A 26,893-nucleotide genomic window follows, 5' to 3' on the forward strand; every position below is an offset into this window, starting at 1 on the left:
ATCACCATCTTCTCAAACACAATTAGGAAGGGGCGACAAATGTTGACCTGGACAGCGATACTCGCATTGCACGAGGGATTTCTTACAAAAAACCTCTTGAATCTTTTCTGTGCCCTCTCTTAAGCCTTCACATCCTTCCTAAAGTGTGGTGCCTAGAATTGGACACAATTGGCCAAACCAGTGTTTTATAAAGGTTCACCATAACTTTCTTGCCTTTTTACTCTATGCCTTAATTTATAATGCCTAGGATCCCATTTCTTTCTTAACCACTTCCCCAAGCTGCCCTGCCACCTTCAATGATTTGTGCACATACACTCCAAGTCACTCTGCTCCTGTATACCTTTTCGAATTTAATCCTTTACTTTTTATTGCCTTTTCTTGTTCTTCCTACCAAAATGTATCACTTCACACTTCTCAGCATTAAATTTCATCTGCTACATTTCCGCCCATTCAGCCAGCCTGCGAGGATGGCTTGCGAACTCTAGTTGGATGTGTTCCTGGAGGTTTTAATCACACAACCTTCTGCCTCCAAAAGCCCCGCTGACTCAAACAGCCTGTTCTCCTGATCTCCAATTATTTGATCACAAATAAGCAAACTATTCAAAGATTAAATCGTGCAACTCTGAGTTTTCTCCTATGTTGGCTCATTGAGAGTCCAGGAGATTAGTCTTTAATTCCTGGAGGCTGCAGGAACATTTCATCAGGTATATGGCACAGAACAGGCCATTCAGCCCAACTACACCACGCTCCACTTGAGTCATGTCTCACCATCCCTCATCTACCAGCATGACCCTCTATTCGACTCTCCTTCATATGTATATCTAGCTTCCCCTTAAATGCATCTATACTATTCACTTCAACCACTTCCTCTGATCGAGAATTCCACATTCTCATCACTCTCTGGGTAAAGATGTTTCTTCCCAATTCCCTATTTGATTTCTTGGTGATTATCTTATATTGAAGGCATCTAGTTTTGCTCTTCCCCACAAGTGGAATCACGCTCTTGGGCTGAATTTTCGGGCCCTGTCGAAGTTGGGAACGAAGGCAGATGGGTCCCAAAACTTACAAGGCCAGCTGTCATGCCAGGTACTCAGCCCTGTTTCTGCTGTTGGCTAAAACCGGGCTCAGGTAGGCCACTTAAACCCCTAAGGGTGAGCAGGCAACAAGGTTCACTAAGAGACTTGCTAACCAGGAACTAAGGAGGCTGACTGGGATTATTCAGTTGGCCTCCAGTTTCCTGACGTGACTGGGGATGGTTTAACTGTGTGGAGTTGGGCACCCAGGGGTAGGCTGCTCCTGACAGGCCTGCAGGCCTTCCCTGCTAGTGAGGGTGGAGGTGCAGCCAAAGGCTGCCCTCTAGAAGGGTTGTCCCATCCCCTCACCTCTCCCATCTCCACAGTGGTGGCCTGGCTGCTTTTTGTATATTTTAATTGAAGTTTTAAAAAAAATTGCTGAGAAGGCAGCTTCTTGGTGAAGCGACCATCTCAGTTACTTACCTTCCACTCCGGTGGTGTGCTCCTCTGAAGCTAGAAGGCCTCTGACTGGACCTCCATCTTCGAGAGGCCACCCGCTGCCCTTAATTGGATGGGAAACCTGTCTCCATGCCAATTATGTGGCGCTCCAGTCAAATTCCCAGTGACTGTTGCCCCACCAGGATCAGATTCGGGACCCAGAAACAATCCCTGCTCCTGTTTCCTGTCCTGAGGTGAAAATTCAGCCCTATGATGCTATCAAAACCTTTCATAAGTTAAAGACATCTATTATGTCACCCATCGGCCATCTCTTATATCCCCTTGAAATGAGACAGAGTCTGTTCATCCTTTCTTGATGGGTATACCATCACCAGTTTTAGGATCATCTTTGTAAGTCTTTTATTTACACCTCCTCCAGTGCCTCCATGTCCTATTTACAATAAGGTGACCAGACGAGGCTGGTGGATGAGGCTCCCCATTGGCAATGGGAACTTTGAAAACCTGTTCCATTAGGTAAATAGAACTATCGTTTCTGATTCTTTTACATGACAGTTAGGAATTTTTTGAGGTGGTGAGAGAAACTTGCCAATGAGGAACATTGTGGGCGTGCATTAATTAGGAACCTGCCTTGTATGAGTAATGACTTTATAGTGCACTGCTGCGAGTGTGATATTCTATTCACAACAAAATCTTTTCTGAGGCTCCGGAAAATAATTCACGTAGGATGTGGGATTTAGCAGGAAAGGTATGAATTTGGGAGCATAGATGTATTTTATTTTAATCTTATGGCTCATTGCTCTCAGGATGTGGGCAATGCTGCATTGATTGCACATCCCTGACGCTTTAAGAGTCACTCAGAGTTTAAGAGTTAACCGCAGTGTAAACTGGACTCGCATATTGGTCAGACTGGGGCAGCAGGTTCCCTTCCTTGAAGTATGTGGAAGAACAACTTGGGTTCTTTTTCCCCCAATAAGCCAGAAGCTTTCACAGCCATTTCCTTTTCTGGTGTCAGATCAGATTTATTGAATTTTTAAACTTGCCACGGTGGAATTGGAACCTACAATCTGTGGGTTTCCATTTCAGTAATATAAACACTGTTTCACATGATTGGAGACGGTTTTAACTGCATGTGTTTTAAACTTCTCCCTCCCTCCTCCCTGAAAGTCATTACTTATGTTGAGATAAAGTTCCACTGGTTTCATTTGCCCTCTTGTGAATTAAGCAAGCAGTCATTCTTCTGACATGGCATGGATGGGTCAGTTGTAGCACTCATTGCCTATATGTCAGAAGGTTGTGGGTTCTAGTCCTCCTTCAGGACTTGAGCACATGACCCAAGCCAATACTTCAGTGCAGTTCTGAGGATGTGCTGCACTGTTGGAGGTGCTGTCTTTTGGAAGAGATATTAAACCAAGGCTCCATCTACCTCAGGTGGACGGAAATATTTCCATGACTCCACTGAAGAAGAGCAAGGTCGTTTTCCCCAGTGTCCTGGCATACATTTATTCCTCCATCAAATCACTAAAACAGATTATCTGGTCATTTGTATAATTTATATTTATGGGACTCATGCTGTGTTCAGCATCTGGCCACCACATTTTCCTATATTATAACAGTGATTATACTTCAAATACTTCACTGACTGCAAAACCCTTTGGGACATCCTGAGGGTGTGAAAAGTGCTGTATGGATGTAAGTTCTTTCTAGGACCATGAGTATTGCAGGCACTTTGTCTCCAACACAGGGAAGCTTCGTGGATGAACCTGATCCTGTCCTTTCTTAATCCTGTACCACAGCCAGCAGTCAGACACACATACTCCCAATTGGATGGTAATGGGGAGCTGGGAGCATATTTATTGTCTTCCCACTTTGACTAACTAAACCCACATGCTTGGATCTGGCAACTTCCTGATCTGCATTGCTCTGGGCACATTTTGCACATAAATATTGTACATATTTACTGAGTTAGCAGCACTTTTCATTGTCTCATTTCCTTTCCTGCTTCAGTTACTTTCATATTCAAAATAACTATAATTCATGATAGTTTAATTAATAGAGTAATTATGATGAAAATAATATTGTTTTGAGACCATGAGCCCTTATGTGGCCCAGGATTAGAGTTTGTTGGTGGATCTTTTCTCCTTTTAGGCAGTCCCTCAGGATCGAGGATGAGTTGCTTTCCCTCCGGTTCGATGGGATCTGAGAAGGCCGGTAAGTCCAATGCGTGATCTGCAAACTCTGCCATATGTGAGGCAGGTGATGCTTGGATGTTTGGCTAGATAAGTTGTTTTGGAGGTTTGTGTGCTCACTCCGACACCTCAACTTCACCTGTGCTTGCTCCTGATATGCTCAGTGCCTTTCTGAATCAACCTTCACTAATGTAATCAATCACAAGCCAGGGTCTCCCAGGAGTCGTCAGGGATGTTTGACCTCTTCAAGGATGTTTTGAGGACATCCCTAAAGCATTTCCACTGTCCTCCTGGGAGTCTCCTGATGTGTCCAAGTTCCCAGTAGAACAGTTGCTTCATGAGTCTGGCATCAGGCATGTGAAAGCGGTGCTGGTTTTGAGTGATTAGCACCTTGATGCTGGGCCCATTGGCTTGGGAGAGGACACTGCTGTTGTACCGCCTTTCTTGCCACTGGATTTGAAGGACCTTGCAAAGGCACCCCTGACAATACTTCTCCAGTGTTTTGAGGTGTCTGCTATAGATTGTCCAAGACTCCAAAGCATACTGGAGCATGGGAATCCTGCTGCCCGGTAAACCATGACCTTAGTCTCTGGTTTGAGATCCTAGTCCTCAAATACTCTTGTCCTCATTCGTCTGAAGGCTGAGCTGGCACTTTGGAGGTGATGGTGCATTTCAAAACGAGTGTTGGTGAATACAAATGTTAGGAAGCTACATATCTATACAGGCTTCACTTGCCTCATATCTACAGTATGAAATGAGGATGATACGTATCTTACTAGCTTAAAGAATTCTTGAGAGCCACGGCCTATTTGGCTCATCAAATTTGCCTTGGTATTGATTCCTGTTAATTTTTAAGGGTACGGTCAATGGGACATTTGCAAGCCTTTCTTTATCTTGCTGTGTAGTTTAACCAACCTAACACTCTGAGAATGGAAAACATTGTAGATTCATGAAAACTCTACAAATGTGCCATTGAGGGAAAGGATCCCATTTGCCACATTTGCACTGATAATGACGATTGGGTCCCCACTTTACATGGCAGGAGCCCAGTGTGATGGGCACCGGAAAGTGAGGTGAAAAGGGGTTAGTGAGATGATCATTTTCCTACTCAGGTGCAGTGGAAGAAACATCTCTAACTAGTCTGTTGGAAAACAACTATTTTAGTTTACAGTGCTGCGTAAGACTATTTGGCTTGTCAGATTCACTAGTGCAGCCCAAAACTAGTCTTTCTGCCCTGCTGTCTCCCCAGAGCCCTGCCTCTCTCTCTCTGTCTGTGTCTCCCTGCTTGAAATAATTATCCTTTTATTTTGAATGATGCAATGGTCTCTGGCTCAACCACACCCTTTGGCAAAGCATTCCGTGCTCTGACAACCTTCTGTGTAGAGAAGTTTCTTCCAACCTCTCTCTTTGGTTTTAAATTGATGACACTTCATCAATGACTTCCCAGCCAGAGGAAATGTCTTTCCCTATACTCTATTAAAATCCTCATAATTTTAAAGATACCTCTTAAATCTCCTTTTTGTCTTCTCTGCTTCAGTGGAAATTGTTCCGGTATATCAAGTCTCTCCTCATAAGTATAGTTTTCCATCTCTGTTATCATCTTGTTGAGTGTATGTTGGAGGGTCTCTATGGCTTTACTGTTTTTCTCTAACGGATGCCAAAAGCTGCTGCAACAAATGTGGCCCAATCAGTGTTCTATTTAAAAGGATCATTATTTCTTAACTCTTTTATTCTCTATCATAATTTCTTAAAACCAGAGCTGAAATTTTGGCATTTTTTTGTTTTGTTGTGGGCTTGACTTCATAAGGAACTAGACTGAGTCTCAGTTGGCAAATTTGAAGAGAAGCTGGAAAACTTCCTGACTTAATGGAGAGTAGAAGAGATAGGAAATCCTACCCAGACTTGGTTCATGGTGGGGAGCTGCATGATCTGGATGATGTTTTCTTCTGTCAAAGCAACATATGTTGAGACTGGTGGAATCATACAGTCATCAGCTTGGACTAAATAGAAGCACGGGTCTTAGAGATGCAAGGTGATAACGTACTGCAACAGCCCAACCTTTCTATTTTTCACAAAATGGGAAGATACTGAACAGTTTAAAGGTACAATCTATCTTGGCCAAGAGCTGCGATCTACTGTCTATCTTGAGGGTCAGTCTAAAGAGTGTCACAGTATCTTATCACGTTCCATCTCTAAGGCCTGTGCTTCTATTTAGTCCAATATGATTCCAGCACAGAACAAGGGGATATAGGGCTGCTCCTGCACCTGATAACATGATTGAAAGGAGGACCTCATTGTAAGTTCAAGCCAAGCATTTCTCACTGAAACAGCTAGGACCAGTGTTCCTATTCAATACTTGCTGCAGGGAAGCTGGGGTACCCCTATATCCTCATTGCCTGTTCTTCATTAAAAGGGAAGATAATAAGGAGAAGGAACAGCACAGAATCCCAACTCAGTCAACAAGCCTCAGCCGGGCAGGATGTGAAAGAAAGCCCAGAGGCACATAAGCAGCAATAGATGTGAGTAAAACAAGGATCAGGTGCTGGGTGATTTACAGGCCATACAATGCATACAACTGATTTAAGTCATATGTATCCACAATTGTCAAAATCTTATGAAAAAGGTGTGACCCAGTTGGTACCACTCTCACTTCTGAGTTACAAGGTTCTGTGTTCAAGTCCCATTCTAGGACCTGAGCAAAACAATCAAGGCTGATATTCCATTATAGTACTGAGAGTGCACTGCATTATCCCTTCAAGGGATAATGCCCCTGTTCATCTTCAAAATAATGCCATGGGAATCTTCTCCTTTTACCAGAGTAGATAGATGAGATCTCGGTTTAACGTCTCCAACAGTGCAGTGCACTCTCAGTACTATAATGGAATATCAGCCTTGATTGTTTTGCTCAGGTCCTAGAATGGGACTTGAACACAGAACCTTGTAACTCAGAAGTGAGAGTGGTACCAACTGGGTCATACCTTTTTCATAAGATTTTGACAATTGTGGATACATATGACTTAAATCAGTTGTATGCATTGTATGGCCTGTAAATCACCCAGCACCTGATCCTTGTTTTACTCACATCTATTGCTGCTTATGTGCCTCTGGGCTTTCTTTCACATCCTGCCCGGCTGAGGCTTGTTGACTGAGTTGGGATTCTGTGCTGTTCCTTCTCCTTATTATCTTCCCTTTTAATGAAGAACAGGCAATGAGGATATAGGGGTACCCCAGCTTCCCTGCAGCAAGTATTGAATAGGAACACTGGTCCTAGCTGTTTCAGTGAGAAATGCTTGGCTTGAACTTACAATGAGGTCCTCCTTTCAATCATGTTATCAGGTGCAGGAGCAGCCCTATATCCCCTTGTTCTGTGCTGGAATCATATTGGACTAAATAGAAGCACAGGCCTTAGAGATGGAACGTGATAAGATACTGTGACACTCTTTAGACTGACCCTCAAGATAGACAGTAGATCGCAGCTCTTGGCCAAGATAGATTGTACCTTTAAACTGTTCAGTATCTTCCCATTTTGTGAAAAATAGAAAGGTTGGGCTGTTGCAGTACGTTATCACCTTGCATCTCTAAGACCCGTGCTTCTATTTAGTCCAAGCTGATGACTGTATGATTCCACCAGTCTCAACATATGTTGCTTTGACAGAAGAAAACATCATCCAGATCATGCAGCTCCCCACCATGAACCAAGTCTGGGTAGGATTTCCTATCTCTTCTACTCTCCATTAAGTCAGGAAGTTTTCCAGCTTCTCTTCAAATTTGCCAACTGAGACTCAGTCTAGTTCCTTATGAAGTCAAGCCCACAACAAAACAAAAACAGATTATTTGGTCATTAACACATTGTTGTTTCTGGGAGTTTGCTGTGTGCAAATTGGCTGCTGCATTTCCTGCATTACAACAGTGACTGCACTGCAAAAGTACTTCATTAGCTGTAAAGTGCTTTGAGATGTCGGGTGGTTGTGAAAAGTGCTATATAAGACCATATTGACGTAGGAGCAGAAGTAGGCCATTCAACCCACCGAGTCTGCACCGCCATTCAATGAGATCATGGCTGATTTGATAATCCTCAGCTCCACTTTCCTGCCTTTCCCCCATAACCCTTGATTCCCATACTGATTAAAAATCTGTCTATCTCAGCCTTGAATATACTTAAAGACCCAGCCTCTACAGTCCTCTGCAGTAAAGAATTCCACAAATTGACTACCCTCTGAGAGAAGAAATTCCTCTTCATCTCTTTTTTTAAATGGGTGCCCCCTTACTCTGAGATTATTGCCTCTGGTGCTAGACTCTCCCACAAAGGGGAACAACCTCTCAGCATCTACCCTGTGAAGCCCCCTAAGAATCTTATATGTTTCAATAAGGTCACCTTTCATTCTTCTAAACTCCAATGAGTACAGGCCCAACCTACTCAACCTCTCATAAGAAAATCCCTCCATACCCATATCTAGTGAACCTTCTCTGGACTGCCTCCAATCTTTCCTTAGATAAGGGGACCAAAACTGTTAACAGTATTCTAGGTGTGGTCTAACTAGTGCCTTGTATAGTTTTAGCAAGACTTCCCAATTTTTATACTCCATTCCATTTGAAATAACAAGTCTTTCCTTTTTTGTGAAAGTATTGCTCAATGAGGACAATAACTTATATAGGGCCTTTAAAATAGTTAAACATTCTTAAGTGCTTCACAGGAGCATCGACTGACATAATTTGACACTGAGCCACAGGAGGAGATATGAAGGGCAGGCGAAAGAGATAGGTTTTAAGGTGCATCTTAAAGAAAGAGAGGGAGTCAGATACGTTTATGGATGGAAATCCAGAGTTTAGGGCATTGGCAGCTGAAGGCATGGCTGCCAATGATGGAACCATGAAAATTGGGCATGACACCAGAATTGGGATCAAAGCACAGAGACCTTGGGGGGTGACGGCTATCACCGTGGTAACCCCATCTTTGGCCCTGTGGAATTTTTAATGATGACAGTTTCCCTTTAAGAGGTCCTTTCTTAATAAAGCAACCCTTTCAGATGACTAAAATGGATTGTTATTAGTTTGACTTTTAGTATCTTGAAAGCATTTGGTTAATAGGCAAGTGGAAAAAGACACGAGACTCCACAATTTTTATGATTGAAGTACTCATTGAAACAATAAGCTTTTGTTTAAAAAACTAAGCTAATCTTGAAGATCTGATTTCAAAGTAATAAACATCAAAGATATGGAAGCTTGAATAGAGGCAATCTGAAACAAAAACACTAACTGCTGATAACACACAGCATGGGAGCAGAGAAGATTTCCTATTGTGTTGTGAAAATGTAAATGTGTCGTTTGGAAACAGAGATGTTCTCCCCCACCCCCCACTTCCTTACCCCAACCCCCAAGCTCAGGCAGTATCTGAAAAAGGAAAGATGAAGCAATTTCTTGGCCATGTATCTTTCATCACTGCAGAAGGTCACTTAGACCAGGACAAAGAGGAGGGGACAACATAAAAGTCAACAGCTGGAACTTCCTCAGGGGGTGGAGGGCTCTCCCACTCTCTGAACTTCCGTCAAAGTTACAGCGACGAAGGAGGAGAAGCCCCAAGGAAATTCCTACTGCATGAATCATAAGTAATAATCATGCTTTAAGCCCCCAATTTCAGGGGCTGGGATAGGATTTGACATATGACCCGATTAGGCTGAGACCCTAGTCTTCACTGTGTTGAAAAATAGTGGGGTCTGGTACAAAATACATATCAATAAACACATTCCTGGCTGGTCTCCCACATTTTATGCTTTGTAAACTTGAGGTCATTCAAATCTCTGCTGACCGTGTCCTCACTCCTAACAAGCCTTGTTGTCCTATCACCCCTGTGATCGCTGAGCTGCACTGGCTCCCAGTCAAGCAGCGACTTAAATCTAAAATTCTCATCCTTGTTTTCAAATGCCTTCATAGCCTCACCCCTCCCTGTGTCTCGCTAATCCCCTCCAGCCCCACAAGCCTTTGTGGTATCTGCATTTCTCTAATTCTGGCGTTTTGTGCACCCTCAATTGTAATTGCTGCGCCACCGATAGCTGTGACTTCAGTTATTTAGGCTCCAAGCTCTGAAATTCCTTCCCTACACCTCTCCACCTTCACTATCTTGCTTTCCTACTTCAAGATATTCCTTAAAATCTACCTCTTTCACCAAGCTTTGGTCATCTGACCTAATATCTTCATATGTGGTTTGGCGTGGTATTTTGTTTTATAATGCTCCTGTGAACACCTGGGGGTTTTTCATTACATTAAAGGTGCCACATAATTATAAGTTGTTGCTGTTGTATTATGAAGCCATGGAAATGAAGGAGTTGAAGGAGTTACATCTGTTTCCTGTGATTTGTACCATAATGTCTCCTCTATGTTCCTGATATTCGCAAGGACCCCAAGGAGAAGTTTTACAATTTAAAAGGCCAGTTTCTAATGGACATTTCAAAAAGATTTACTACCATTCCCAAGGCCCCAAGGCCCACCCACACTCAAGGAAAGATGGAAAAAGCTCGGCCTCACACCTGATGTAGGCACACCTCCAGTGCCATAAGCAGTACTAGCACCCATCCCCAATATGTAAACGTGCCTAAAATGAGCTTAGGTTGGGGTGCATCCAGTGTGTCAAACGAGCTTCTCTGATCAGGGCACATCACCTGAAACTTTTCTCTTTCACGTGCTGCTTGAGCTGTGCTGTTTATTTTCAACACAGTTTGCCTTTTTTGGTCCTGAGAACAAAATGGTCCTTCATTTATGAATCACTGTATCCACATATATCCTCACCATATGTAAGGAAGCTTCTAATTTCACATTCAAAGTTGTAAGTCAAGGAGCCAGAATTTCTGTGCCTCTCCTGAAGACGTTGGCTGGGATACCAGTCACTCTCTGATACCTTGCCTTCCTAACAGTGCTGTGGGTGTACCTACACTACATGGACTGCTGTGGTTCAAGAAGGTGGCTCACCACCACCTTCTCAAGGGCTACTGGGGATGGGCAATAAATGCTGGCCCAGCCAGCGGCACCCACATCCCATAAATGAATAAAAAATATATTTAATTTGGGATCATTACTTCTCCTATCCTTGCCTAACTATCACACTGATCATCTGATGGTAATGAGGGATGAGAATCCTGACCCCTGTTTACCCTCTCTGTGAGCCAGGGGCATTACATCTGATTGTACCACCCATCTCATCAATCTCAGCTGAGATCCACTAACCCAGCACAGAAGAGGGTTGGAAACTCGGACTTTCCTGATCATTAATGGCTGAGTTATTCACGAGTTGAACTCACCAAATAGTTGCAGGAGCCACAAGTTTAATGTTATTTTCACATTTGTTGTCTTTTCGAAGCTTCTTCAAGGCTTCATTATTTTTGAGGCATTGGAAGGAAAAAAACATTACAGTCTATGGGGTCATGCAGCATGAAATTGCTTTTCTCACTACGCTGCCTAACCTGTCCCTCTCTGGGGTGATGTGTGAGCCAACTAACTCCAAGCTCTGGCTCATCTCTTCTCTTAACTTCCAGAATCCTCTCTTGAGACTTTAATGTATCTAGTATTTTATGAGTATCTGTTACAATGCCATAGGTTAAAAGGTTAATTTGATCCTCAACTCCACTTAGTTTTTTTTAGTAAAAGCCACTTAGTCATTTTAGCAATAGTTTAGGTCTTTTGCAGTATGTTGTAAAATCACTTCAGATTGCCTTGTTCTTGTAAAAAGCTTTTAGCACCTTTCTGTAAAAACAATTTTACATTTGCCTGTAGCCTTTTGTCTCTCTCCATTAGTTTACAGCTTAACCATTCATTCTGCTGTGGAATGTCTTAAGGCTGGTACTAAACGATCTGCTTTTTCTTTAGTCTTTAGTAATCCATATGCTCTTAAACTCCTGTTATGGATGATTTAGAGTTTGATATGCTTCTTTTCTTTTAATTTTGAATGTCCTGCTTCTGAGTAGAGGGTCCAGTTCTAGGGCCGCTGAGGGACAGGGAGTTTAACACCTGAAGGAGGAGAGGAGACTGATTCTTAACTTCAAAGGACTGAGCTACAAGCAACAATTGAAGTAGCCTGGCTTTTCCTATCTTGAACGAAGACAACTGAGAGGGGACATTATGAAGGAAATGTCAAACAATTTAGAATAAGTAAATATGAACACCACAGGTGGAATCGTCCCAGGTTTGCACAAAGTGTGGTAGCCGGCGGGGAAAAGGATGTTTTACCTGCTGGCTGCAATGGCGGCTTTTCATGCCGCATCATCCCATTCCTAGTGTGTCCTGCCTCATTAATAATGCATTCCTGGGAAACATGCTAGGTCGCTGGTGGGATGGCCTCTGATTCATCCGCCCCACCGTCACCTCAGGCCTTCAGTAATCCGGGCTCCATATTTAAAGGGTGCCCCTGCACAGAGTTAGTTCTCTGTAAGGCATCGGAAGCTGCTGCAAAGTCACGACTGTCAAAGGGAGGAAACATGCTGACCTCAAATTTAGCAATACCTTCCTGCAGCGCCTTCTGGATGCTGTGGAGGTCCACCATGAAGCCTTCTACCCCCACTCTGGGTGAAGGCCAACAAGCAAAGTTGCCAATACAGCATGGGAAGAAGTGGCAGTGGTGGGCAGCACCAACACCCTGCAAAAGAGGACAGCCATCCAGTGTTGAAAGAGGATGAATGATGATCTCTGTTCCACCGGGGTAAGTCACTCTTCTCATCACTCTTAACTCACACACTCACAAGCCCATCACACATTGAATGGGATCTCACTCACTGCCAGTTCAAGGGGCATCACCATTCACTCCCTCACACACACCTTCATCTGCCCTGTGGATTACGTCCTCATCCCATCCATGGCATCGCTCACCATCCACACATGCCAGGCATCCTTATCATCTGGCCTGTCAGGTGATCTGCTTACACTCTCTCCATCTGTCTTCATGCAGGACAAGCTGGCACACTACAAGAGGGAGAGGTCGCAGACTGGTGGAGGAAAGCTTGACATCAAGGTCCTCATAGACTTTGAAAATAGAATCATCCAGCTGGCTGGCGATGTTCTGGACCATCCCTGTGCTGATGATGAGGTCGGCAGTGCTCAACCAAGTGGGGATCCAGCAGTGCAACATCCATCAAACAACCATGTTGTGAATGAATTCCCCTGTTCCTTAGTCCCCTGCCATGCACTAATTATCTCTCCTTGCTTTTGCAGGCACATCAGGGAAGCAGCTGAGGGGGTCCATGACCCAGGTCCTCGACTCAAGCCCCAAAGACACCTTGGAAGAAGAATCTGATGAAGCCCTAATTGAAGACCCATCACAGCGCTCACCCACACCCTCCACCAGCGGAGAGACACACACCTCAGTGGGACTTAGTTCTAGAGTAGCCTTGGGGTCACAATGTGTTGAGCACATCGCACAGCCTGATCCACAGAAGGTGGTGGCAGGGACTTCCCAGGTTTCTGGCACTCGAAGAACTGCTGGAAGCCAGAAATCTGCTGAGTCCAAGTCAGATGAGGATCCTCTGGGCCTGGTCATACCTCAGTTGCTAGAGTTGCAGAGGCAAGCTCGGGAACATCAGGAAACGATGTCTGCTGCACTCCTCAGATTGCAAGGCACAATAGAGGAGTCCGTCTGCCTTCTGAGGTGATGGCGCCAGCATGCCAATGCACTGAGGTCAATACTTGCAATGGCGGCCACCATGGAGACCTTGGTCCAGGACATCAGTTTTGCACTGCTGCACGGACTGAACTCCATCACTGGCGCTATTGCTGGCAACAGTGTCATGATGAGAGGGGTGCAAGACAGCTTGATTTCACTCCAGCTTCCCCTTCTCCTCAAAGAGTCACCCAGGGACTCTTGGGCACCCATAGAGAGGAGGATCAGCAGGTGCCATCCACCCAGGTGACTCCTGGAGTGTCTGGCCAACCTGAATCCCCTCTTCCTGTGACCCCCAGCTCCAGCTCCACAGCCAAGGAGGGTGTCACTGCCACATAGCAGGACCCCGAAAGCAGGCTGGATCCTTTCAGGTCTCGGCCCTTCAGAGGATGCCCGTCAAGGTCATCGCAGACAGGGCGTAGCAGTCAGCAGGCTGCCTCCATCTCTGCTGTGGATGGCTGGGGAGCATCAAGGCATAGTGGCAGGGTTAGGAAGGTTAAGAAGATGTAGGTGCATTGCCTGGACATGTGTATTAATCACGTGTACATCCTGTTCGCTATTGTAAATAAACTCCCAAGAATGTCTCCTTGCCTGTGGTCCCTTGTTCTGATGAGCAGTGTCTGTGTCACTCAGATGTGAAACCTTGGTTCCTACACAAGATAAAGGCAGATGTTTCAGTCTGGGGCTCCTTCCCTGTGCAGTGTGTAAACATCAGACCAGAGTGATGGTCTGGCTTCACACTCACTGGACACATTAGTGATGCCTGCTCCTCATGGTGCTTGTCATTGCTGCCAGAATGTTGTGGGCAGGCATAACTGAGTTCTGTCATTCTCTCCTGTGTGCTCTCAGTACCTTTGAGCTGGGGCTGGCCCCCCTTCATCTCTTCAGCGTCTGTGACCAGTGACGCTGTGCTCCTGAAGGGGTCAGGTGCTGAAGGCTGACAAAGAATCAGGTGCATTTCAAGCATCTCGATGATATGACCCTGATCACAGAATGTAAGTGAGCTGCCCTCAGACAGTCAGGGGTCAGACATTCACAGAGGCAATGTGAAGATCTATGGAGTGTCCTCACTGCATGTCGTCATCATCCTCCTGGAAACGAGCAAGTATTAGGGTCTCCGCTGTGTCTCCATGACATGAGCCTGAGCACTGAGGGTATGTGTGCTGCCATCAGCCGCACAGGAGTCAAACGTTCACAGATGCAAGGTGAGGATGTCAGGACTGTCCTCAATGCATCTTGTCATCATCCTCCACGAATCCTGCGGCTTTGAGGGCCTCCTGAGCGCGCCTGCCTTGTCTGGCCAGTGTGATGGCCTTGTCGCCATCATCCTCACCTTCAAAGACCTCATCACTGTCACCCCCTTTGAAGTCCTTCTCATCGGAGAATACATGCAGCCCCCACATCTCCACAACCTGGCGCTGCAGAGGAATGCGCAGCAAACAACGCTGATGCGTGACACCTCTGGGGACTGTATTGCTGTGCTCCACCAGACCTGTCAAGGCACCGGAACCTATTCTCAAAATGCCTATAGTTTGCTCTACCAAAGTCTGGGTCGTGGCATGAACCTCGATATAGCATTGCTCTGCTGCAGTCTGAGGCCGCTGCATGGGCATCATCAGCTGTGTCCTCTGTGGGTAGCCCTTGTCCCCAAGGAGCCAACCTTGCAGCCTCTCTGGACCCTGGGGGATGTCAAGGATCTGAGACATGCTAAGGATGTAGGAGTAGTGGACACTCCCTGGGAATCATGGGCAGACCTGCAGGATGTGTTTGTGGTGGTTGCACACCAGCTGAACGTTCAGCGAGTGGAAGTCCTTGTGGTTGACGTTGTTGACTGCTTGTTGCCATGGAGATCTAAGCACCATGTGAGCACAGTCAGTGGCACCCTGCTCCTGTGGGAAAACCTGAGGTCTGTGCAAATCTCAGTGCTCTTGCTTCCTGGCTTTCCTGATCCTGGGTGAAATGCACAAAGTTCTGTGCCTTTGTGAAGATGGCGTCTGTGATCTCCTGGATACACTTATGTGTGGAGGCTTAAGAGATCCCGCACAGGTCACCTGTGGAGCCTTGGAAGGAGCCATGGCAAAGAAATTGAGCACCCAATCACTTTCACAGCCTCTGACAATGAGTGCCCTCCATGTCCCCGTGGCGCCAACTCCTGCAGCAGGTGGCATATGTGACCGACCAGTTCCCTGGACGTGCACAGTCTTCGACAACACTGGTTCTCAGTCATCTGCAAGCATGACAGGTGCCACCTTTAGGCCCTGGGTCTAGTGAAGCGCTTACCAGCAACGCTCACTGTGGATCAGGCCCTGCTGCCCCCTCATCATGAGAGAGGTGCTCCTCCCTTTGCCCAGCCAGGCCCCTCTGCCACACTCTTCTTCTTCTCTGGTCTCTGTAGGCCATGCGGCATAGTGCTAAATCACCAGGTTCCATGATCCTGATGTTCTCCTCCTGCAGGATCAAAGAGAGATGCATGGGTTAGCTTAGGTGGCCTAAGAGCTCTCTTGATTAAGTCTGAAGGCCCCTTCACACATGCTGGAGAGTGCTGGCCACCACTTGGATGACCAGTGTGTAGTGCGCTCATTGGCTGCCTGAAACTCCACCCACCTCCGCCCCACTCCACTTGACCGATTGGCAGCAGCTTCACCCACTGGACTGCATGCTGTGCTGTCAGCTCAGGCACAGACATCCTCCTAACCCACACTGCAAGGCTGCACTGTTAGCTTGAACCATGAGGGAGACTGGTCCAAACCTGAATAAAGACATTGCAAGGGACTGTGAGCGCCTCCACCAGTGACTGCGCCGTGACCACCTTTCACAAGGGGATTGTACAACTTGCCCAGCCGCCCAGTCTAAGTCCGAGGGGTGAAACGTTCTGGAGCATTTGGTAGCACTTTCATGTTTTTGTGTTGCTTGAGTGGGCAGAAAAGCTTGAGAGGCCTGAATCGAAGACTGTCAATGGAGCTGCAGCTGAAGGTCTCAGCTGCAGAAAAATGCTCACTTTTGACAAGCTTTTTCAAGTGTGTGGCCACTTCCCTCATCGCAACCCCTCCCCCTCCCCCTCCCCCCTCCCCCCATCCCCCCTCCCCCCATCCCTCCAGGTACGTGCTTGAGTCTTTCCTTCAGTCTGTCTGTGCGGCCTTGGTTCATGGGAAATGGCAAGGCCAGCATTTATTGTCCATCCCTAAGAAGGAGGTGGTGGTGAGCTGCCTTCTTGAACCATTGCAGTCTCTGTGGTGTAGGTGCACCCACAGTGCTGTTAGGAGAGGAGTTCCAGGATTTTGACCCAGTGACAGTGAAGGAACGGTGATATATTTCTATGTCAGGATGTTGTTTGGCTTGGAGGGGAACTTCCAGGTGGTGGTGTTCCCATCTGCCGCCCTTGTCCTTCGAGGTGGTGGAGGTTGTGGGTTTGGAAGGAGTCAGCCACTGCAACCAACAGCTTAATTCACCCTGCCCTTGCACAGCATAGGCAGTGCCTTTGGTCACTGAACTTCTGGGTAAATCTGAAATCTTAAAAAAAAATTCGTTTTGCTCTATTGATGTTAAACCCAAAAGGAAAACCAGTAAAACTTGGAAATGAAGGATACCAGTAAAACTTGTCTAGACTGGTCTTGTATACCCTAAAGTGGAACTCCAGTATTACTGGTGCCAGTATTACTGTTTTTGAAAATTTTTCCTTGATTTGTTTGCCTAATGTGGAACAGCAACAATTTGCATTTTAAACAGTGTCTCCTTCATATAGGAGAGCGTGAACATGGAGTTGGAGCAGAAGAGCTAGGAAAGATGGCTGAATAGTCAGATAATGATGGGGAGAGAAGTTGCAGGACAGAGCGATTTGAGGAAGAAGCTTCTCAGAGTAAGATTGAGATGGCGTGAAACATTCTGCCACTGAAAGTAGAATGATGGGGAGGGAGGATGCACAGGAGGACAGAGTCAGAGGATTGTAGGACGTGAGCTAGAAAGTGAGCTATATAAATCAGTGGTCCCCAAGTTGAATTTGAAGTCTGTGCTGCCTTATCTGATCTCAGTTGGGGCACGAGTAGAGGGTATCACAATTAACCTCAATGCTCTGGGCCACAGAGGGAGAAATTAGCTGAATGTCCCACTCCTGATCACTATTGTATTCCAAAATTCGAGTAAAAAATGCATGGGTGTGGATGATGGGTGAAGACCACATTGGGTTCCAGCCAAACGACCTCTTTCACCCATTACCTGGACTCCCATGTGAGGTACCTGGTGTCCATGGAACTGTACTGTAGCACGTTAGTGTCGTCAGGGCAGGAGAGCAAAAAAGCTGGGGGAAGATAAATGAACCACTGTCACTTATATTACACAGCTGGTTGTCATTTGCTAAGTCAGTGCCTTGTATTGGACACACTGGATTAAGCAGATCTTGAATTAGCATTCAGAGTGTGATTTGACTGTGTTGAAAGGTCAATAACCTTTGTCTAATAGCCCACCTTCATTAGTGTTCAGCTTCATAGTTAATAGTCATTACTTGACTGCTGTGGTGAGGAATAGGGTTCAAAGGTCAGCACAGCTTCGGTGGTGCAACTCGTTCTCCCCCCACCTCCTCCGCCCACCAACCCTAGCGCCCCTTCTCCCTAAAGAGGATCAATTTATCACTAACGGAGATTGCTAGTAGAATTAGCTGCATGATGCATTTTGTTCCAGTTTGGTTGAAGATTAAATCTTAAAACTGGTCCAATTCTATTGATTTAAAAACTCTGTTGCACTCTCTTGTGCCTGTATTATAGGAAAGTGTGTTGGTCCCTGCGAGATAGTCTACAGTTGGGAGAGAAATATTACTCTTACTATCAGCACTGACACATGAGCCAAACCAGGAAGGCCTGCAGTAATTCAGGTGGCTGTTAATGAGTGACTAACCAGTCAGGCTCATTAATAGGACCTTAGTGGGTTGCAACTGTAACTGGGGCTAGACTTGATTCTTCCTACTCAACTGTAGATAGCTCGCATCAGTCAACGCTCCATGGGGTAGAGCTGTTCTTGGCTGGATGAATGGTGGGAAGCTTATTGGGGTTCTTAGGCTGCGCAGCTTTAGCTGGTTAGACCCCAACAATACCTCTACACCTCCTGGGAGCCTCTAAACATGACTGCTGTTGACATGTACATAAGCTCCCTGGGCTTTGGTAAGTGTACTGTTTCCCTATGGGAGGGAGAGAGAGAGAGTGTGCACTCTGCGTCGAACAAGCAGAAACTCTCCTTGTGTGGATTTCTCCTTGGTGGCAATGGGTTTCTGCACGTGCCAGGTAATGAGCTGATCAAAAGAAAAGAATGCATCAGCTTTATTACCTTATGGCTTTTGTTGTTCCACCTCCTCTGCCACTTACTGGCAACATATTAAACATCACAAATAGCTGATTGGAGTTTAATGTTTAAATTCAGGGGGTGTCAAAGGAGAGTTTGTTCTAGGTATGAATTCCATGCCTTTTTCTCCCTGTTATCCTAATATAATGATATAATGCAGTGCCAGTCATCAGCTATTCTTGATATAAGTTGTTGCCAACCATCTGGTGTCCTGTGTGTAACTCAATGCCAACTGTCTGGTGTCCCTCATGATTCACAATGCAAACTGTCTGGTACCCTGTGAGTAATTCACTGCCAGTTCTCTGTTCCCCTCTGTAGTTGGTGTCCTGTGTGTAACTCATTACCAGACTCTGGTGACCTGTGCATTACAGACTAACAAACATCTACTGCACTGTATATAAGTCAGTGGCAGCATCTGGTGCCCTGTGTGTAACACACCGCGAGCCATCTGGTGTCTTGTGTATAACTCTCTTGCCCTGTGTAACTCATTGCCAACTATCCAATGCCCTGTGCATGACTCACTGCCAACCATCTGTTGTTCTACATATAATACGCTACCAGCCATCAAGTGCCTGTGCAACTGATTGCCAGCTGTCTAATGCCCTGTGTGTAACTCTCTGCCAGTTCTCTAATACCCTTTGTATAACTTGTTGCCAGTTTGCTTAACGCCCTGTGTATAACTCATTGCCAGTTCCCTAATACCCTGTGTATGACTCACTGCCAGTTTGCAATTGCCCTGCATCTAATTCAATGCCAGTTCTCTAATGCCCTGTGTATAATTCACTGGCAGTTCTCTCAATTCCTGCATATAACTCACCGTTAGCCTTCTGTTCTCCAAGTCCAAAGCTTAGCACCAGCCAACTAAGTTCTTGTATTGCACCTAGTAGCTAACCACTATTTTCTGTAATAAACACACTTCTGGCTGTCTTTATGTAGGTAATAACTTTGGAGTAACCATGAGACAGTACCCCCAGTAACTCAGCATTGTGGACTGGTTCATAGAGGCAAGGAAGGTCCCTGGTCCTGGACACTGAAATCAGTATCCCAGACCTTGAAGGGGGGAAAATTGGTCAGGATTGCCATCCAGCAGCCATTGCTTGAACATAACAACCTAAGAAGAAGGAGCAAGAATGGTCGTAAACCCCTTGAGTATTCACCTGCACTCAGTAAGATCATGACTGACCTTCTACTTCAACTCCAATTTCCCTCCTATCGCCATATCCTTTGAATCTGTTAGTACCCAAAAATCTTTTGATCTCAGTCTTGAATATATTCAATGACTGAGCATCCAGTGCCCACTGAAGTAGAGAATTCAAAAGATTCATAATCCTTTGAGTGAATAAATTACTCTTCATCTTAGTCCTAAATGATGGCCTCTTTAATCTTAGTTACAACGTGTGTATATGTCAATATCGAGTAAGGAATGTAGGGAAATATGACAACCAATATATGTATGGCAATGCCCAATGATGAAATAAGTGACTAGATCATCCATTTTAGGTGTTGGCTCACTACTGGATGTTGACCAGACAACTGCCCATCTATTCTTCAGTTGATACCATGGGATCTTTAACGTCCACCTTTGCAAGCAGGGCCTTAGTTTAACATCTCATCCAAAAGAAGGCATATCTAACTGTGCAGAATTCACTCACTCAGTACTGCACTGGAGTGTCAGTCCAGATCATGTGCTAGAGTCTCTGGAGTTGGGCTTGAATCCATAACCTTCTAATTAAAGAGGCCAGAGCCCTGCAACTGAGTCAAGGCTGAACACTTGCAGAGGCACAGTTGTTATGAACAACATATAATTTGAAGTTAAATTTATGTTAAGAAAGATAAAAATAGTTTCAGTTTCACTTAGGTTTTGTTTATGAACCTTGGTGCCTGGGTGTTTGGGTCGACTTGTCACTGAAAAGTTTCAGGTCTTTTGGGTTTTTTTCTTTATTTTTAATGAGGTCTTACAACCCCTGAAGTAAAGGGGATGGGGTGAAAGGGTTGAAGTTCAGTGATTTTGGAAACAAAGCAGGAAGTAGAAAAACTTTACTGTTGCCTAGCAACAGTGACACAGAGACAGGAAAAAAAGACAGGAGTTGAGAGAGGATGGGTTCACTGTGTGTACCAGAAAGGGAAGACAGGGTTTAAGCTCTCTGAAAAGTAAAGCTACAAGGCTATTGGGACAGTAGTTAACTGAATAATCAGTTATAGGGTGCAGTCAAGTGATCAGTTTAGCAGAGGTGCTACAGAAGACTGGGTTTCAGGAACTCATTTGTCTGCTCTGCAGTTGAAGAAACAGTGAGTTTGGAGTATGGCTTTTGGGTATCTCAGGGAGAGATACAAGTTGGGTGAGAAACATCAAGTGAATGCTCAGGAATTCACCAAAAGAAAACCATGTGCAACAATGCCAGTCCCAAGCGAGAAGCCTTTGTGTCAAGCTAGTGGTAACTCATCACTGGTTTACATGTCTGCAAAGATATTGCTGCGATAAAAGGATAATGGGAATTTGAATTCATGGTTTTGTACTGAGATCTTTCCAACCATTTTTCTGGTGTAATATAGTTCATTTTTATTGCTTTAATAAATTATTTTTTGTTTTAATACACATTTCATTCTTTCTATTAAAAGTTCACCAGCAGACTCCTGTGAATTTGTTTAGTATCTTTGCTCCATGATTTCTAAAAAAATGTTAGGATCTGTAAAGCCAGGTTTACTCTGGGATCTGACTTGTCCAATGTTAGCAGCTGGGATCGTAACAAAGTGGAATGATACAGGAAGGACAAGGTTGGGAGTGGGTGGGGGGGGGGGAGGTTTAGTTCCTGGGACACATGTAGCATTCTAGATGACTCAAGGTGTAATATGCAGCATATCTAAGACTCTGAAGTATATGGAATTGTGAAATTCTAGGGTGGGAAGGCCTGTGGAGTATTTTTTGTCTCCTCAAATGAATAAAATCAACATTCTTTGGAACTCTCTTCCATGACCCTTGTAGTTGAAATGTGGGTAGATGGAAATGTTTGTGACTATATTTCTGAAATAAAAATTGGGACGGGGCTGTTGGATTAGTGAAATTATGCCAAGTAATGGATGAGGCCTACCGGTGGCATTGTGGAGAATGCTTCTTTGCCTTAGGGAGTTAGGGACAAAATTCCCAGAATTTTTGTTTCCTGTAATGAGGTTGCTTTTTGCCTCTCCTAGGAGTTGGGATTACACACGTTTGGGGAAAGGTGAGGGGGGTCATATGAGGTTGCACCATCTTATGTTGGGGCCTGGTGGTCTTCCCTCACCCCTTTTCATGTATTTTTAAACTTTGGGGTCATATGGAATGAAATTCCAGTTTGATGACTTTATTTTTTTTTCATACCATATTTCTGTTTCTCTAGGTTGTGCCTTCCTTACATACTGTGCAAGAGAATCTGCTATCAAGGCGCAGAATGCATTACATGAACAGAAGACACTGCCCGGGGTAAGTGTGCCATGTTGGAGAATAGATTTATATTATCTCTCTCTTCTTTTTGCTGCTGTTTGTTTGTTTTGCTGTCTAAACCAGATTCTGACACTCCTTTTTTTGTAAACCAGCTTGTAGGTTAACAGACCTTAACCAGCTCCATCACTTGTTTACAGCGGAGTGTGGCTTGAATATGTATTTTCCTGGAGGCTTCATTGTAATTAATGTAAAGTAGATGTCCCTCAGGGATAATTTTAGTCTGGGTAACTGCAGGAGATTATGATTAAAGGGCTGTTTTGAGGCCCAACTGCTTTTGCTTTTTTATTGGCATTGCAACTTTTCAGTGCAACCAATTTAAGACCAATTTAGCATCATTTGCTCAAAAATATAAGGACTGGTCTCCTTGCTTGTTTATGGTTCAATTCCAACTCCAACCCATAGTCAGTAGATGGCTGGATCTGCATCCCTATGGTCCCATGCATCCTTTCTGTAGTAAAAACAAACCAATCTTTATTTTACCTTAAATATATACACTTTTCTGATGTAACCATTTAAGACTGAGATGATGGAGGAATTTCTTCTCTCAGTGGGTTGTGAATCTTTGGAATTCTCGACCCCAGAGAGCTATGGAGGTTGAATCACTGATTATACATAAGGCCGAGATGGATAGCTTTTTGAACTACAGGGGACTCTAGGGTCATGGGGAACAGGTAGGAAAGTGGAGTTGAGGCCCGGATCAGGTTGGCCATGATTGTACTAAATGGCAGAGTAGGCTCGAGAGGCCGAATGGCCTCCTCCTGCTCCTATCCCTTATGTTCTTAATTAGTTGTTGCAATTCCAAAATAATTCATTGTGCACATTGTTTGGACAAAGTGATAAGGCCACAAGTGTTTTTTGTCTCTTTGTAATGAGAAACCTAGAGATTCAGCTCACAAGCTAGAATGACACTCCAGCGGGGTACTGGGGGAGTGCTGCACTGTCAACATTCCATCCTTTGGACAAGACATTAAACCAAGGAACTGTCTGCCTATCCTGGTTGATTTTTAAAGGGCATGCGCAGGCATTTCGCTTGGGGTCCTGGTCAGCATTTTGACGTGACCAAAACATCCAGATTAATCGGTTACCTGTTTGTGGGATCTTGCTATGTGCAAAAGGGCTGGCATATCCAACATAACAGTTGGGTCATATTTCAAAGCAGTTTGCTGTTTGTGAAGTTCGTCTTGACGATTCTGAATGATACGTAAACTGTGCTGTATATGTGCAAACCTTTTTTTAATCTGTCCTCTGTAAGTTGCTTTTTTTTTTAACTGCTGTCTATCAAGTTTCACCTTTTCCGAACAGATTTAACTAGGTTAGATTTCACACAGAATCGAATCCTGCTAATCAGTGGCTTGGTAATTTGTGTACTGGGATGCTACATAGTGGAATAATGGGTTATAAACATGTATCAACCCCTGTTCCTACTGTTCACGCCAGCCTTAGAAAACAGTCGAGTACTGAAACTGCATCATAATCTACTATGATCGCAGTGCAAACTGGGGCTGGAAAAGCAGTTGCCTGCAAAAGGAAAGGGGTCGGTTTCTGCTGCTGAGGAGCTGAACATTGGAATTCCTCTCTGCCTCTCTCAATCTCCTTAACTTGCTCCTTAAAACCTCCCTCTTTGACCAAACTTTTGGCCATCTGTCCTAATATCTCCATATATGGCTCAGTGTCAAGTTTTGTCTGATAGCAAGCTTCTCACACTGTCGTGTTAAAAGGTCTATATAAATGTAAGTGTTGTTGGTTATTTTATTTTTCATGGGATGTGGGGGTTGCTGGCCAGGCCAGCATTTGTTGCCCATTGCTCTGGAACAGAGTGGCTTGCCACACTACAGTCAACATGTAGGAGGAGCAGCAGATTATGACAATCGATTCATGGCCACAATTACTGAGACTAGCTTTTCAATTCCAGATTATTAATTGAATTTAAATCCCACCAGCTGCCATGGTGGGATTTGAATACTTGCTCCCAGAGCATTAACCTGGACCTCTGGATTACTAGTCCAGTGACATTACCATTGTCTCCTCCCCCACCCCCCAGTCAATAACAATGGATAGAAGTTTACTTTGTGATTCAAAACCCTATCTGTGGCATATCTAGAAGACTGTATATCTCATATTGCAATGATAGAACCTGTGCTTACAGTCTGTCGGTAACATAATAGATAGATGTCTTTCACTGTTGTGCTTGCTAAGTGTTTCTCTTAAAAAATAAACTGTGAAGTTCTGTGATTTCTCCACTATCTCCATTGCCAATGCTCTGGCACTACCAAACCCTTCAGCTGTGGCTCAGAAATTTGTGGGTTTGAGTGCTACACTAGAGACCTAAACATATCTAGGCTGACACTCCAGCACAATACTGAGAGAGCTTTGCCCTGTCAAAGGTGCCACCTTTTGGTTGAGGTGTTAAACCGAGGTCCCAGGACATAAAAGATCCCAGGGCCATATTTCAAAGAAGAGCAGGGGTGTTCTTCCCAGACTCCTGCCGATATTTATGCCTCAACCAACACCTAGGCCAACGTTTTTAGGATGGCAGGGTTTCCCTTCCCACCATCCAAGGAGTCAGCAGCGAACACATCACTGCCAATACTGGCTGCCCCGCAGCTAATTAGCACTCCAAAGAGTGTTAATTGGCTGGAGGAGGGACTTCAGCCCCTCAGTCAGGAGAAAGTCTCACCTCCGAGAGCTGCCGGCCGATCTGATTGGCTGGCAACTCTCTAATCGCAGCATTGCCAGAAGCTGCAGTGGAGAGGAACGGGACTGAAAACAATCCCCAGAGCCTAAGTGCCGGAGGTCCAGGACCAGGTTAAGTGTGGGGGTCTCAGGACGGGGAAGGGAGGTAAGGCCTGGGAAGTTGGGTAGAATGGGGCGGTGTGGGGGAATTGGTGGAGAGGCCAGCAGGGGAGGGAGCATCCATAGGGGCTAGAGATTCTCGGAGGGAGGGAGGGAGGGGGGTGCACCCGATGTTGGAAGGATGCTGTCGATGGAGGCACCCCCACACCCGCCCACCTCCACTCCTCCCCCCCACCCCCCTCCCAACCACCACCACCATCTGAGACCTGAGCAGGGTCACCTTCTGGGCTTCTCCCAGCCCCTGATTTTCTCCCGCCGGGCCTGGAAATTGAAACTGGGTAGGAAATGGCCCTTAAGTGGCCATTAGTTGGCCTCTTAAAGGCCTCAATTGGGGCAAGGGCAGGCTGACTGGCTGCCCTAGGCCTTGCCTGTCCTTCGGTAAAATTGTGGAGAGGTCAGAGTGGTTGGGAGCCCAGTGGGAAGGCCACTCAACGAATTTACAGCCCTCCCCACGCCTATGTACCTGCTGGTTGGGGCAACGTAAAATTCTGCCCCAAAAAGGAAATAATCTGGTCATAGTTGCTTGTGGGAGCTCGCTGTGTGCAAATTGGCTGTTGTGATTTCTGCATTACAGTAGTGACTACACTTCATTGGCTGTAAAGTCCTTTGGGAAATCCTAAAGGTGTGTTAAGTCTTCCTTATCTTTTTCCAGCATTCAATTAGTAGCAGTCTTGCATAAAAACATTCCCAACATGGTGATTAACAATTAAAAATTTTCAAATTGCTCTGTCAATGTTGTTAATACAATGTCCTCCTCTGCTGTCAATTTACCAAAGTGCGCTCCCCAATGGATCAGTAGATTGATCTATACAGACCACAGAGGTCCAAGGTTTCATCTCCAGTTCATGCCAAATTAGCTGTTGTCAACCAGGCTGTGATTCTACAATTGACCATCAGCATGTTAGGAAAAGTTCACCTGTGTTCTTATTCCTAATTGTGTGTGCATGTGTGTGGCCTGTTATGCTTACTCTGGCCAGGCATCTTGCTAATACCATTGAGTGGCCAATTAGATGATATATGGGAGAAAAGTGTTCATCAACCAAGCAGGGACTCAAAACCTTCGATGGAGGTGAGAGGAAGAAAATAATTAACTTTATTAAGCATATAGACAGCTTTATTTTAATTTAATATAAGGAGCTTGGGTGATTCTGTTATTGTGGGCTCCTCTGACACTGGAGATATTGGGACTTATGCCTATATTACAGTTGTGAAATGGGAGCTGTGTCATAATTCACCCCCCCCTGCACCGCACACCCCCCCGGGATGAAATACGTTGGATGCCATTTTGTCTCGTGCTGCCACCTTAAACAGGCATTAGGCTCCTTGCATATGCCAATGAGAGGACTAACACTTCTTTGCCACTACTGGCTTCATAGCACCCCTTGAGGGTCTCTGTTGGACTATGCTCACCTGCCACCCCATTCCTTCCATTCCCCTATCCTTAGCTCCCAGGGCTGAGCTGAAGTCTGCTGCCATCATGCCAGGCAAAACTTGGGCAGGGAACCAGTCAGTGAGCTTCCTCTGGATTCCCAATTAACCTCCGCAACTTGCTGGAGTTATGCTGAAGAGGTCCAAGGCCCAATTTTGGCCACACCTTGGACTTTGGCATCTGGTTTGTGTATTCTCAGCATATTTCCAGCTTTGGGTCCTAATGCAGGCCTGTACCAATTTATGGCCCAGAGTTATTTCAGTGTGTCAGTCTCACTGAAATAAAGTCATGGAATGTTGTGTGGAATATGGTGGTGTCTGACCTCCTGGCACCATGGAATTGCCTTGCCCAGGAAAAGTAAGTGACCAAGATTATTATTGTAGGGTAAACAGATATTCTGGAGTTTAGCTTGAATAATTGTGGACGAAACTTTACTGGCGCGGGTACATGATTGCCCCTTGTCTGTGGAAGGAATAAACTTGATAGGCTGAATGATCTTTCGTCATT

General features: G+C 45.2%; 1 protein-coding gene across 1 annotated transcript in view; it reads left to right on the forward strand.

Moving 5' to 3' along the window:
• Positions 1–26,893, forward strand: part of LOC121286867 (CUGBP Elav-like family member 4) — a 422,600-nt gene that overhangs the window by 15,724 nt on the left and 379,983 nt on the right. The window contains exon 2 of the mRNA XM_041204044.1: positions 22,001–22,083. Within this exon, the coding sequence (XP_041059978.1) occupies positions 22,001–22,083 (83 nt within the window). The remainder of the gene's footprint in view (positions 1–22,000; positions 22,084–26,893) is intronic.

This window comes from Carcharodon carcharias, chromosome 14, assembly GCF_017639515.1.
Source record: "Carcharodon carcharias isolate sCarCar2 chromosome 14, sCarCar2.pri, whole genome shotgun sequence".
In the NCBI taxonomy this organism is placed as follows: Eukaryota; Metazoa; Chordata; class Chondrichthyes; order Lamniformes; family Lamnidae; genus Carcharodon; species Carcharodon carcharias.